Source organism: Dreissena polymorpha, chromosome 1, assembly GCF_020536995.1.
Source record: "Dreissena polymorpha isolate Duluth1 chromosome 1, UMN_Dpol_1.0, whole genome shotgun sequence".
Lineage (NCBI taxonomy): Eukaryota > Metazoa > Mollusca > Bivalvia > Myida > Dreissenidae > Dreissena > Dreissena polymorpha.
In genome coordinates this window covers 94,455,090-94,470,803 of record NC_068355.1, presented here as the reverse complement: position 1 = coordinate 94,470,803, position 15,714 = coordinate 94,455,090, and the positions used below count along the sequence as shown (strand labels likewise).

The window sequence follows — 15,714 nt, the reverse complement described above, 5'->3', positions numbered from 1 at the left end:
ATATGTAAATTAAGTTGCAAACATGTATGTGACGTCGGCATTACGCTCTGGTGACATTGATTTTATTTCCAAGTAAGAAAAACAAAAACGATATAAAACAGACATGCACATTTTATTTAATTTTTATTACGTAAAGCAACACTGTATACTCGCATCAATTAAGTCCTATATTGTCTTTACCTTTCACGTTGTTATTTCAAGGGCGCCGCAATTAATTTTTTGTAACATAGCTTTTACGTCATTTTTCTCGATGATGTCATAATTACTATAAGGTAAGAAATTGCAAGAACACAACTTGGAAACTGAAAATATACACTGCGTGAGAACAAGGTTAACAAACTACAAACTGTTGAGTGCACATGTGACGTCAATAAATCACAGAGTGCAAGACAAAAATCTATATTACAGTGTATATGTTATCTTAATGAAAAAAAACGTTCAATATATATGCAATATATCTTTATATAACAGTTATTATAAAAATACTCGTATACTAATTATAAATCATTAAACAATACTAAAATCTAGCTATGCATCCAGCACTGTAATTAAGAGATACACAACAAATATGCGCAAAACAACAAATAAAATAAAACATCATATAGCATCAGATCGCAACATGTCACATATAAAAATAATATAAGACATAAGTGTTCGTCTACTTGGCGTTAGTTCATAACATCTATTTCCAGATAAACCGGATTTGGTCAAGTCATGTCAACAGGCTAGTTACCCGATGACCTTGTAGTCAGTGCTTGCCTGCTTGTAGGTTATGGTGATGTTGTAGTTAGCCCAATGACTGTAGTCGGTGCTTGCCTGCTTGTAGGCGATGGTGATGTTGTAGGCATTTCATGACGGCTCGTAATGAAAAAGGTTGTTGTCCCCTCATCTCTTTCCAGGCCTGAAATGGACACCTTGCTGTACATAGTACACTGTGCTACTTTATCCGGACAGTCACAGTGCGTATAGGCCACACAGTGGGCATCTTGGATGCAAAGTTTAAGACATGTTGTCAGGTTCGCCTTTTTGTCATCATCATTTTCAAAGCCCCGCGCGACACCATTTATTCTTGTATCGCTGAATTTTATTTGAGACTTTAACTTCTCTGAAAATATGTTACTTTGCCAAGTCGGTAATTCAGCTTTGACCGAGTAGGCGTTGTTCCCGTTCTCTTTAAACATATAGCAAGTATTGTAATGTATATCATTACTAGTGCAATTCGTGCATATCGTTGCACCAACGCATTCTACATCTTCCTGGCATGTCTCCACACATTCAGAACTCAAGCCTACCTGTGTTTCCTTATAGTGGTTATGCAATTTGGTTTTCTTCAACTCAACTCCAGCATCCAAATCATCACATGAATCAACTTTCCCTTCGTCTCGAAGGTATGAACAATATCTGAGTTTGTTAGTGTCGATATTAGTACGAATTCTGTCATAGTCCACATTCATTTTCCCCATATATCTTTTTGTAAACAGAAGCTCAATAGAAGATAATTTATACGAAGTTGGTACAGGACTCGTTTTAACTTCTGACGCCCATGTCATAGCATCGCCATTTGATGGAGGGGCTGCGCCAACGGTTATTGTCTTGGTTTCGACTGATTGTGAGAAGGCAGATGCGGACTGCCTTTGGTCGGAATCCATACCAAAACCACCGCCTGCACTAAACAGTCCTGAAAAGCTGGCTTGGATAGCCACATTAACACCACGCTTCGTCTCAGTCTCGTACTTAGTTGACGACATTTTATGCTCGTAGATGAATCTCGCACCAAATGTTACCTCTGTTGGAAAGTGGGTCCCATATGTTTCGAAAAATTCATTGTATAGTTCAGGATTCCAGTCTGTTGCATTTAGCTTATGGACCCACTTAACAAAGACGGGGTCAAAATCCGGTGCCCCTTCAGTTATCAGCTTACTGAAATAGTAGTTACAATTGGCCGACGATATGATGAAGACAGATTCTCCAGAAGACATTTCCGATGACGATTGCTTATATCCTGCGCTTGCAGAAAAACTCACTCCCCACCCACCTCCACTTACACCAGCGGAAACTGACAACGACTTTGAAAACTCGTATTTTGTTTGAATTGTCGTTGATGAAAACGAGGTTACACACGAGACATCCGGTATAATTACAAGACCACGTGGTACACTGTATCGGCAATCAGCGGTCATTCCTCCAGAAGAATAATCGTGGCGAAATATAGGGTATGTGAAACCAGGGTCGTGACCGGTGGCGAGTGGGAATCCTTTCAGTATGTTGTAGCCAAGCAGAGCGTAATCGACGTCGGGAAAAGTTTGTTTGAATTCTGAACCTTGACATTCCTGTAACTGGTAGTCCTGACGCATACCTACATGAAATGATATAATACAATCACGATTTGTCATTGTCCTCTTTAGCTTAGCTAAGCGTGCAAGTACCTTATATCGTCCAGTCACCTGTTTCGGTCGGTCACCTATTTCGGTCGATGGTCGATTTATTTCGCGTGCACGCGCTTTATCAATCTCTTGCACGACGGTTACATTACATTCACCTCTGTGTTGGGTTTAGAACGGACTATTGTTATGAAAGCGTCTCATTTATGTCATGATCATTGCAAGCGTTCATCATTGAGGTTACAGAATACTTAATAATCTCTTGCACGACGGTTACATTGCATTCACTGCATTAAAGAAAACCATCTCATGCCATGATATCTTATATCAGTCTTAATTCATTATTATAAAATTGATATGGTTTTTTTATGTAAAGAAACCAACATACATACACACGTCGAAGCAATTCCTAACGTCACTCAAAAAATATATGTTCAATTGTTTACGTTTGTGAAGTGCGTGGAATGATTCCATCTGCGTAAATGGGCAATAAATTAGTTCCAAAGAGTTGCATTAAAACTCGCAAGTTTTTGCACGATTTATCGTACATTTAAAAGTCATATTTCTTAATTGAATGCATGCGATCTTAAATATCCAATCAAATATACGTTGAATGCGTTTGTTGGGTTTTATCTATTTTAGAGACAAAATGGAGGGCTGAGCCTTTCGCAGAGTTGTATGTGAGAGCAAGGAACGACAACTTTGCGTGGAGATTGGCGCTTTATCCAAGTGACGAATGACGTCATCGTTTTGTGTGGATATAGCAAATGTCAACATCTACGGATACTCGAAGTCTTTATCAAAAAATAAGGACATAAACAGTACATATTTAAATCTGAATTGATTACCATCGACTTTTTGATCATTTTTGCTATTACTCTTTTTACAAAAATATCAACATACAGAAACTTCGTTTTGGATAGTTCCGAGTATGCCGAGGCCTGCTACAGTCACTGCTATTTTAATGTAACTGTTCGGACAACCCTCGCCGAAATATTTAGGTCTTGATTCAATCGACCGAAACAGGTGACGCAGTACATAACTTTCCTCGTATGTTTTCATAGCAGAATCTTAGAGTTATGGAAAAAAGGGGAATCACTTGAACGATACCAATAAATGAATTGATGGACTGTAAATAAGTCTTGCTGTACGTATTTTTTATTTTGCCGACTTAATTGTATTAAATCTTAATATTTTCGATTATTTGTTACATCGACCGAAACAGGTGACTCGATGATACATGGATATATATTTATCTCATATCTTTTAAAATTTGTCACAGTTTTTTAAACAAGTAAGCGCACAAAACATTAGGTGCTTTTACACAATATTGTCTAAAAGATCATTTAGAAAAACACACAAATACTTTCATGCATTATATGAATGTTATATGACAATTTTGTAGCAATGGTTTTTAATGCATGTAGATTTTTGTATAACTCTCAAGTTACAAATACATTACGTAAATAACAAAGAATGAAGCTCTCGTTACTCTACTACTCTAATACCTTTAATTGACTGGCGCACATATTACAATTACCTTATACAGCAAAACATTGTGCAAAACAATGTAAGAGTTTTATATTTTATTCAGTTTTAATATACACTTCTATGTTATTTAAAGCACGATTACAAGTAAAAGGTAAATATAAGAAATAGGTGTTTGATACTAATACATTTTTTAACAATATTCAACGAGCAGATAATCTCTACTATTTTATCGGCGATCGTATGTATTGTAGTCAAACGTGTTACACCTTATTTTAGTAAATGGCCAAACTCTAAAATCCCTCCCCCAAACAATTTTTTTTATCTTACAACAACATGTTGCATATTGTACATTTTCAAAAGCAAATCAACAACAAACGTCGCTAGAAATAGTTTTTTCTTGATAATGTTGGTGTCATTCATGACGGAAATGTATGAAGGAATTTATACTGTTTCCTTGTTTCACATTTGAACATGCCTGATTAGGACTTTTGTAAAACGTTTTTACAACTTTAACAGAAAAACGATACACGTTAAATACTATAGTATAAAACTATCGACCAAATTGCCTTTATTCAAGTAATACTTCAGCACAGTATCTTGAACTGTGTTTCCATCATTGTTTCCAACCTGTTTGGCGGCAAACGGCAACATGACCCCAGATTGTCCATGCTTGGTGGAGATAGCGGACGTTAGAGACTGAAGGGTACTAAAAAAAGAAAATATTATTTGTTTACTAATAAACTTGAAAAACTGCACAAATCCAAAAGACCTTAAAGTGTACAGCATATGGTGATGTTATTTAGATTCAACTATACGGTACCTTGATTTTGTTAAGTTTTCAACGTTTCTCAATTCTTATCTGGCATGGTTAAAATGTGGGTTTTTTTCGTGAAAAAAAGTAATTTCAAAGCAATTAAATGTATTCAAATCCCAGCCACTCACAGTAAAAGGGTAGATTTTTGCTCTGGTATATCATTAAAACCTAAGTAACGCTTTTACTATAAAACAGTAAAATAAAAGAAGTTTTCTTCGAAACTCTTAATTATGCACTGTGTTTGTACACATGCAGCAACATGTATAACTAGACCGTTCGTTTTTTACATGTAGTACACACATAGGAAACTGCAATGGCAAATCAACCGATGGCCTTTGATATAGGTGCTTTTATAATAACAAAATGACCTCACCAGTATATCATACCACTGTAGTATAATAATAATAAATATCGAACCCATTGCATCTTATATATTTAAGAAATTTGTACAGAAGGCATGCATAGCGTTCCATATTACCGGTAACTAAAAGATAAATATAGAAACTAGAAGAGGATATATAGTAACTATAGGCGCAAAAAAAGACAAATAACTGTTACAACCTTTGATTTCGTGTGTCCGTCACAACATACAATACTACCACTAAGACAACCATAACAGCAATCGGCAGCAGTTTCCACAGCGCCTTGACCACCTGTAATTGTTTTCAATTGTAATAACTAGTAAATCGGATACAACTCTCTGGAGCAGACGATTCTATTTTATCTCTTCTATATCAAGGTTTACATATAAATATATCCGTAGAGTTTCCTACTATTTTGTACCGGCGTTTGTGTGCTAAGTATTTTTGTGGAAAAGATATTCATTCTTATGTGCTCTGCCATCTTACTGAACACTTAACAAATCTGAAAATGTTATAATCAACAATTTCTCTTATATCTTGAACTGCTGATTGTCGTTTCACTCAAGTCGTTGTATTACATTTTAATATATTTTACACAAATTCCGCAATGCTAAAAATCATATTTCACATTTTACTTACCGCTTGTACTCGATATTACTCCTCGATTAATGGGAAATGTGATTATAATAATACTCACTGCTTCCTTGCATCCACTTTTGTGCTGCGTATTAGTATTGGTTACCAGATCATCTGTGGTGCCCCAACGGTCGTCCAGACTGCGGGACAAGTGAAGATTAGAATAGCTTTTGTCTGCATCCACCACATCCGTGTTTGGAATGTGGTCGACTTTACCAAGGTGATAGACCACTTCTTCTTTAAAACGTTTGAGTTTTTCATTATCTTCCTTAAGTTTAACGTTCTCCATATAGATCTCTTGTGGCTTTACATCGGCCGCAGCCATTTCCTGAAGCTTGAATTACCAACTTCTATGTTAACATAGTTATTTTAGACACTTGTCTCATATTTATACACACAGTCATTTGCCTTCTACCTTCTATGTTTGAACAAAATGGATTTCTTTATTTATCAATTATATTGACATTAATATTCAGAATGTCTATATCAAAATTTGCATTTTCAGTTTCAGGGATGTACACGCGTTTGTATATATGTATAGTCTACTTGTATCAAAGGTATAAGAATATATAATAGTCAATGATTTGAACTAGTATTGATCCACATAAAACTATTGCCAACTGTTTAAACAACCTTTTCGGAAACAGGTCTTTCCTTCAATTTCTCTAAATCTCTAAGATGATGACATTTATGTACCACATAATTTGGAAGAACTCAATTAGTCATACAAAAGGAACTTTTAAAACTTTCAAGACATCATGACTACTTGTGCAGTTATCGTCAAAAACGATTCTTATAGGGCATTTTCCCTTTTAGATTTCAGCAGTTTTGGACAGAAAAAAAAAAAAAATTCAAATTATGGCTTTGATTGTTGATCGGTTGTTATAAACATTTCAGGATGTCTTAGTTAAATTGTTAGTTAAATCCATTTCCATTACTCGTATCGTACGGCATTCAAAAATATTGTAAAATTAAATCATTGCTTGATGGATTTGAATGAAATTTAAAATGTAAACATAAACTAACGTTTCGTTAATGAAAATGCAAATGTTGTTTGTGTAATAAATTGAAAACGTCATATTTGCTTACGTATAATAAATCTTTCAAAATACGGACAGGATGTGATGACGTTGCTATCGACCGCATTTTGTATATATTCCTAGCACGATCTTTTACTGTGTCTATATTTTGATCCAGGATGTTGGGAGTGAATTATAAAACTACACCATGTTGTTGATTCATGGTTGTTTATTGTAATTTTGCGTATAATTGAATTGTGTGTGTATTTTATGGCTATAATAATAGTGATTGAATGAAACGCTTTATGTAATTGTTTCGAAAGGATTAGACCTAACATCGTAAAATTAAAAGTTGTTGTCAAAATGATGTTACCTATTTAACAGTACACATAACGTGTCTATATGGTTTTCTATTCGACCACATCCAAGACGATAATGATATTGCAGTGTTTGTACGCAGGTATTTAAATCATTCTGTACTGCACAAATTTGATAATAACGTATTTGAATATATTAAGAAAGAAGAAATACATTCTGCTTGTAATATTTATGAACACACGATAAAAACCACCTCTAACTGAATGTTGTGAATAAATAATGTCGTGATTTACGGAGCTATTAAATTGAACAATCAAGTGACCACATGCCAAAGAGTTGACTGTATTACTGTTGTAACAACTATTTCATTCATATTGAAGTTTATATAAAGTGGTTTCTTGTTTCTATTTCACATTGAGTTTGACACCTATTTTTTTACTACATGCATATTCCAGATTGTATGCATAATTACCAATGACGATGATAAACTTATGATATCGTCAAGCATAATGATATACACTGACAAAGATATACACTGCACACATTTATATTATTGGATAGTGGGACTTTTACATTAGTACCGTTCTGCTTTAACTACTTCGTATATTATAGCTACTTTTACTTTTTTCCAACAAAATTGTGTTGATAAAAATATTTAACGAAGAGACCTTTTTCTTAAGAAACCGTTTAACAAATATTACAATTTAATCTATTTTTTCAATGTAATAAATAATTTGAAGTTGATTTTATGTTTGGTACATTTGCAAGATTCCTAATAATGTTTACATCATAGTATTTCTTCTTTATAGATGACATGAGGTACGCGATTGTTGTAGCGGTGTTCATTTGCCTTGCTATGTCCGGTATGTTAAACACTTAACATGATTTATTCATAAAAGTGGGACAGATCCGTAAAAAAGTCGTTTTATATTTCATAGCATATTTCAGTCTTATCTATTTACATCCAAATTAAATTATCAATGTCAATAAATTGTATTACAACTCAAATTGTATTATATAGAGGTTTTAATTAAAGAGCATTTTACTATTTTGCATAAATGCATTTTAAGAACATATTAAAACAATATATTATCACTTTATTTTACCCAATACATATTTGTTAACTGGATTACATAGTGCGTGCCATTCATATCATACTTATTAATATTGCAAATAAATGTCTTTACAACTAAAAAAATTAATAATTTCAGCACCTTTCCGAAGGCCGAGGCCCCTTTCCGCTACGAGCCATTTCCTTGGTGCTCGCACCTTTCCGTTTCTCATATCGTACGGCATTCAAAAATATTGTAAAATTATATCATTTCTTGATGGATTTGAATGAAATTTAAAATATGAACACAATGTAAGGTGCGGTTTATGAAAATACCAATAAATGTTTTTAAAACATTGAAAATAAATTAATTTAGGCCCTTTCCAAACACCGCAAGCCCTTTCCGGGGAAAGGGGCCATTTCCGCTATTCAGTAATACCCCCTTAATTCCTTTAAAGGTCATAATACACCAAATAGTTTCCCTATATAATTCAATGTAAAAGCGACAACTTTGAGCGAAAATAAATGCAACATTTTGCACATAGAGACCCCCATAACCATACCTTTTCTTAAAGGCCATTCTAAGCGGAATCGATTTATGCAATAAAAAAGATATGTCATGTACAAAGCAAGAAAGAACTTGACACAAATCAAAATCGACTGTTTTTGCAACTTTTTTTTCGGCCGTTTCTTAGTGAAATGTAACCTTTTCTACTGCAATGGTTTACTTTAGTCTTCAAGTGTATCATATTTCAGGGATTCAGTTGTGAACACCTATTCATGCCCTACCATTATCTCCGCAAGATAACACCCGAATAATGGTAAAAAGTGTCAAACATGCCTTCCTGTCAACTATGATATTTTTTTAGAGAGTACAGCCCTACATGAAGCGATCATTTAGTGTATTGTAACCTATAAGACAACGTTGACTGTTAACATCGCGAAAAATAAGCACTTCTCGATACTTATAAACCTATTTTCTATGTGCATGCCAATTTTCAGACCGATCTTTCACGTAGAAATGCTTGAAAATGCATTTTATTATAACGCCTGATAAGCCATGTGGCTTTCGCGTTCGGAGCTTTGATTTATAACGGGCGTTCAGGCGCAAAACGATTACCCTAAATAATTACAATCGGTCAAAATACTGGAATATTGTTACAAGCTATATAGAAAAAGAAGTAAACAACTATTAAAACGTGTTCATGAGCTCTTTCAGCACAAATTGTTGCGATTTGAGATGCTCAAGACGAGTTTTTGTACGTTTTTTTTCTTAATTTTCTCTGAAAACGTATTTTTTTCTTAAAAACTCACGATGCTCCTTAAATTCGCGAAACAAACGCATTTATTCCGTGAAATTTGCCAAAACGCGTCAAATCCCACTAAAAAAAATGATGATTTTCTGTAAATACAGCTCCTTTGTGACTAGGCCTGGTTTTGCGTTTAGGTCATAATACACCAAATAGTTTCCCTATATAATTCAATGTAAAAGCGACAACTTTGAGCGGAAATAAATGCAACATTTTGCACATAGAGACCCCCATAACCATACCTTTTCTTAAAGGCCATTCTAAGCGGAATCGATTTATGCAATAAAAAAGATATGTCATGTACAAAGCAAGAAAGAACTTGACACAAATCAAAATCGACTGTTTTTGCAACTTTTTTTTTCGGCCGTTTCTTAGTGAAATGTAACCTTTTCTACTGCAATGGTTTACTTTAGTCTTCAAGTGTATCATATTTCAGGGATTCAGTTGTGAACACCTATTCATGCCCTACCATTATCTCCGCAAGATAACACCCGAATAATGGTAAAAAGTGTCAAACATGCCTTCCTGTCAACTATGATATTTTTTTAGAGAGTACAGCCCTACAATTAAGCGATCATTTAGTGTATTGTAACCTAAAACAACGAGGCATGTCATATGATGCATGCAAATACAACCACTTACCCCTAAAAACTAATTCCAATACAATCAGAATGAGTAAGTATTTTTCATTTAATTACATTTGTAAAAGCGTCGTTGTTGTTGTTGATTGGATGATTCTGTGACTGGCTCTGTCAGTGTAATTCACTGCTAAGCCGAGTCAAAGAGCACGTGATTCTAGCAGCGGAAATAAATGGCGACTTTCGGTTTCAAATAAATCAAATCGGGTTAAACAGTTGTTGCAAAGAAAATATAAACTTTTGGAATAAGTTGTTAATACGCCGTCTCATCGGGGTCTACGCTGTTTGCTAAAAGCAATTTACGTAAGAAATATTCTTAAAATAGTAATAAATATAACAGACATCCATAATTTTTTAAATGAATTGATTCAATTTAGAAGGATGGGAGGGTCCACCAGGCATAAATGGGTTTTAAACTGAATACAAACAGCTTTTAACTTTGTTCTATATTTTTGTCAAATCAACAAATAACGTTTAAATATCTCAAAATAAATTAACAGTGTCATATACATGTAGTTTCATTTGCCCATCTACACTTTCACAGAAGAAAAATAAAACCATTTTGGAAAATAAATATACAACAACAGACACTAACATGCAACACGCATGGTTACTAAAGGGTTAAAGGGGCCTTTTCACGTTTTGGTAAATCGACACAATTTAAAAAAGTTTTTTCAGATTCGCAAAATTTTTGATTAATTTATAATATTGGTGAGGAGACAGTAATACTGAACATTTACCATGCTCTAATATAGCCATTATATGCATCTTTTGACGATTTAAAAACCTGAAAATTATAAAGCATTGCAACGCGAAACGATTGAATAATTTGGAGAGTTCTGTTGTTGTCGTTATATTTTGTGAAGCTACGAGGATTACTTATATATAGTATAAAATACATCGGACATTATATGCGGAAGGATGGTCGAGGGGTCTAAGTGGGAGACTTTTTACGCCAGGACTCCAGGGTCAGTAGTTCGAGACTTGTTGAGGGTTACTTTTTTTCATTTTTTTTTAAAGTTTTATTATTGATTTTCTACTGGAGCTTTTTAGAGCAAATGTTTACATTTATCAATAGAAATCATTTAATGACAAACTTCAAAACATGCCAAAATCTGTGAAAAGGCCCCTTTAATATAGGAGTGTAATATAGTTACTTAAGAGATGCGAATGATTCATTTTTGTGCATGCATAACAGCTTCAGTAATTTGAATTCATAAATAACAATAAAAAGTACCCGTGTTTATTTAGTGGAAGTCGTTTTATTATTATGGCATGTTTGGCCAAAAACTTGGCAAGCATGTTTACTTTTTTAAGTGTTGTCATAAATTAAAACCGCATATGTGTATGTATTTTCGATTTGAAACCAGAAGTTTAAGTCCATTGTTACTTAAGACGACTTATTTCTATCCATCTTAAAGACATAGTTAGTGTTTAGTTGGCTTAATTAGCCGACATTTGTTTTCTTCTTGCGGTAAATTGTATTAAAATGGCAGCAAATAACAAACCAGGTATTTACATTTTTATACGGATTAACTTTATATACGTATTAACTAAAATAGAAATATTCAAATATACCGGCGTGATGTACTGCAATGTACATAATGATAACAAGAGATATTTTTATCACTCTTTTGGGTTATCAGAGTTATTGGTATGCATTTCCTTGCGCATAGTCTTATACATGTCGGTTCAAAAGCTCACATGAGCTTATGTTTGTACATGTTGCTATCTTAGCGTCTATATCAATGTTCAATTGTATACAAATACTGAAATTCTTATCGATGGAACCGTTTGAAAATGCCGAACATGCACTTTGTGCGATTTTCACTTTTTGCCGAACCTGTTTCATTAAAATGCCCCGCACCATCCCTGAAAATTTCAGGCAAAACAGCCAATGGGAAAGGGCTTTTTTATTTCATAACTAACAGTATCCAGATTAAGTTTGCAAATCCAGATTATTTGCAAACTTATTTTTTTTATTTAATGAACAATTGTTATGAAATTTTGCATATTTGTAGGGGGCATTGAGTACATACATATAATTGAAAAAAAAGAGTAAAAATGTTTTTGGAAAGTAGAGTTATTTGATGATAAAGTTGCCATCCTCCGTTGGATCCCAACAGTGTTTTGGCTCCCCCGTTAAGAATTGCAATTCTCCAACGGGAGTTTTTTCCAGACGGGAGAATTTTACCTTTATTTTACAAAAAATGTAATTTAAATATTATGCTTTGTTTTCTGTTTCAATGTTTACAAATACACATGTTTAAGTTATAATTGTAAGAAATATGTACTTTAATAAGAAAATAAAGTGTTTGTAGATTTTCTTCCCCTGTGGGGTTTTGACGGGGGATCCCGTCCATCTCCCATATCCATTAAACTCCAACGGGGTTTTCACGGGGGACTCCATCAATCCCCCATTTAAATTAAACTCCAATGGGAGTTTGACGGGGGATCCCCGTTTAACTCCAATTTATAAAGAACTCCAATGGGAGTTTGACCAGAGAAGGGAGGGGGGGATCAGACTTCAATAAACAGGTTATACCCATTGCAATATATTCCATTGTATAAAGAGTAAAAGACACCAAACTTTATTAAATAATTGATGTTTTCTTTTTAAGGTTTAAAAATCAATTTATATTTTTTTAATTTTCTTAACTCGGTACGTTACGTTGAATAAAATGTCTTTTTGAAAGAGATTAGACCCACATATTACTATTTCTGGAAAGATGAATTTAAAACGTTCCATAATTTTGAAAGACTGTATAAATAATATAGTGACTTATCTCGAAAATATATTACATTTACCTTTTGATAATCCAAACGTTGCTTTTATCCATTTCTGTGATGATAAATACAATCCAGAAAGACAATAACATTGGAAGCATAATTATTGTCATTCGGAATTGTATTTCTTTTGCTGTTTATTCCCGTGTAACAGTTTTGGAGGTTTTTTTCCTATAAATTTAGCATGCAAACATTTTCGGTGCAATGTCGTACCTTAGTGTACCGGTTACATTCCACAAGTTGTTTTTTTTACACAAAATGCCTGAATAGGGCAGTGTGTTAGGTTCATTTATTTGTTATTGTAGTTGTTTGTTTTTTATCTTTAACAACACCGTGCACTGGTAGCGTTATTAGCAGAGACATGCGGGAGTCTTCTTGAAACATACTGTACTGGCTAGTATCAATTATGGGACACACCACTTCTCCAATAGAATCGATGATGTTTAAATACATTTGAATTATATTTGCAGTTTCAGTTATTAACTGTTTTGTGTTCTGATAAGGATATGATATCCCAGACGTTAGTTCCTGTGCTGTCTTTTTCCCTCTAAACAAACAGACATATAACACCAAGGACTTATATCACTTTTCATTATTGTGTATAAAATACAAAATACCACACACAACTGAAATATTTGATATAACCCATATAAGCAGTATGATTTCCTTTCTAAATGTAATAAAAACTTAATTTTCAATCATGAACTAGTAGTTTCAGGAAAACAGGAAACCAAGAAAAAATGTGAAACCAACAAAGGCATAGAATTGTGAAATATGCAAGCCAGAGTTCTCGACTTATGATTGTTGAACGCTGCACTTCTATACACCACAACCTACCTTTGTTCGAAGTTTGAAGTAAATGGGTCTTATTGTAATTACGTTATGACCCGGACAATAAAAAAGTGAGATAAATAAAGTAATGAAGGGGCTATAGCTATAGTTCTTGTGCACTGAACTTCTAATCAGTGAGATCTATCCATATATGAAGTTTCATGTGAATAGGTGATATAGTTAAAGACTAAAACTCCGGACAAAGTACTGGAAGCTGCCTGACCCCAGGCATGACATAATTAATCCCTTAATATGGACTCCATTGGTCATTGTCGACTCCGGTACTACTTACGTGTACCCCGGGTACTCTTAAGTATACTTACATGTACCCCGGGTACGGTAAATATACTAAATCGTACCCGGTCGATATTAGACTGTACTCGAGTTGTATTCCCGCCTAAAATCCTATGTCGTAAAACGCGCTACCGATTATCTTAAACAAACTTCTATTTAAAAAAAAACTGCCTCAACATGCTTTGTGAGTATGAGTTTCGATAATATAGAGGCCATTTTACAGAAAATTGACATAAATGTGAATATATTTAATTAAAAACAATATGTGTTTGTGAAACACAATGTCCCCCTATATGACGTTTGACCTTGAAGGATGACCTTGACCTTGTGAAGGATGACCTTGACCTTTCACCACTCAAAATGTGCAGCTCCATGAGATACACATGCATGCCAAATATCAAGTTGCTATCTTCGTGAAACACAATGTCCCCCTATATGACGTTTGACCTTGAAGGTTGACCTTGACCTTGTGAAGGATGACCTTGACCTTTCACCACTCAAAATGTGCAGCTCCATGAGATACACATGCATGCCAAATATCAAGTTGCTATCTTCAATAATGCAAAAGTATTCATAAAATGAGCGATTTTGGCCACATATATTTGACCTCTGACCTTAAAGGATGACCTTGACGTTTCACCACTTAAAATGTGCAGCTTCATGAGATACACAAGCATATGAAGTTGCTATCTTCAATATAGCAAAAGTTATTGCAAAATGTTAAAGTTGGCGCAAACAGACAGACCAACAGACAGACCAACAGACAGGGCAAAAACAATATGTACCCCACAAATATAGTGGGGGACATAAAAATAGCCGACAACGACCGATTAAGCTTTAAATTCCCTGGTACGTTTTAGTATATTTACCGTACCCGGGGTACATGTAAGTATACTCAAGAGTACCCGGGGTACATGTAAGTAGTACCTGAGCCGACAATGACCAATCGAGCCTTAATATGCCCTGTATTTGACAGACATATAAAAGAGATAAATGGAAAGGATGAAAAAAACAACACAGCAGTAATTAGTTTTATCAGAGACATAGATAACAGAGATAGGCAGCTCGCCAAATATAGGCAAACTCTCGCGCATCCAGTGGTTTTGGCGAGATAGGTTTAATTTTAGTCTGTGCAATAAAAGAATGCATGAACATAGTTTTTACAATTTAATGATATTTCATCAAAACTTCATCATTCATAAACACATATCAATACAACTGGCATAAAAAATAAGCAATTTATTACACGTATTAAGCAAGTTGTTGATATTACAAAATTAATAACATATCGGGAGAAAACAGCTAATATTCTGCAGTGATGCAGGCAACAAACATGTAAGCATAAGAGCCATTATCGTATGGGGCAGGGTATTAATGTTGCTGAAGGAAATTCATAATCACATAAGAATTTTTCATCATGGAGATTGGACTATAAATGCGACTGAGAGTGTTAACATGTTTTTACCATAGTCATGTAAGGAAAAAGCCCCGCCCCTTGGTGGCCATGTTTTTCATGATATCATTGGGACACTCTATAGAGTGTTAAAAAGGTTTTTTCGAATCCCGGACAATCGCTCCTACGCTAAATTTGACAAGGCGGACAGTCGCTCCTACGATGTTTTGACAGGGCGGACAGTCGCTCCTACGATGTTTTGACAGGGCAGAAAGTCGCTCCTACGATGTTTTGACAGGGCGGACAGTCGCTCCTACATAATTTTGCCAACCCGGACAATCACTCCTACATTATTTTGTCAACCCGGACAATCACTCCTACATTATTTT

At 34.5% G+C, this 15,714-nt stretch overlaps 3 protein-coding genes across 4 annotated transcripts in view; 1 reads left to right on the top strand and 2 right to left on the bottom strand.

Moving 5' to 3' along the window:
- LOC127841132 (uncharacterized) overlaps nt 1-15,714 on the bottom strand; it is a 322,925-nt gene that overhangs the window by 133,257 nt on the left and 173,954 nt on the right. The window lies entirely within an intron of this gene.
- LOC127837730 (uncharacterized) lies at nt 771-10,242 on the bottom strand. The gene is made up of 5 exons (XM_052365085.1): nt 10,025-10,242; nt 5,746-6,012; nt 5,248-5,339; nt 4,439-4,578; nt 771-901 (listed from the first exon to the last, which is right to left on the bottom strand). Exons 2-5 carry the CDS (start codon nt 6,007-6,009, stop codon nt 771-773), a joined length of 627 nt encoding a protein of 208 aa, XP_052221045.1. The 5' UTR covers nt 6,010-6,012; nt 10,025-10,242.
- LOC127841163 (uncharacterized) overlaps nt 11,390-15,714 on the top strand; it is a 43,393-nt gene continuing 39,068 nt past the window's right edge. Inside the window, exon 1 of the mRNA XM_052369788.1 lies at nt 11,390-11,531. Coding sequence (XP_052225748.1) covers nt 11,510-11,531 — 22 coding nt within the window. The 5' untranslated portion in view covers nt 11,390-11,509. The remainder of the gene's footprint in view (nt 11,532-15,714) is intronic.

Bases quoted from the DNA above. Each gene is read 5' to 3' on its own strand.
- LOC127837730 (XM_052365085.1), bottom strand. From the start codon at position 6,009: ATGGCTGCGGCCGATGTAAAGCCACAAGAGATCTATATGGAGAACGTT. The intron at 4,579-5,247 runs GTTGTAACAGTT...TTCTTTTTTTAG, and splicing joins ACGGACACACGAAATCAAAG to TACCCTTCAGTCTCTAACGT. The intron at 902-4,438 runs GCAATTTGGTCG...TGTCCATTTCAG, and splicing joins GAAGTATTACTTGAATAAAG to GCCTGGAAAGAGATGAGGGG.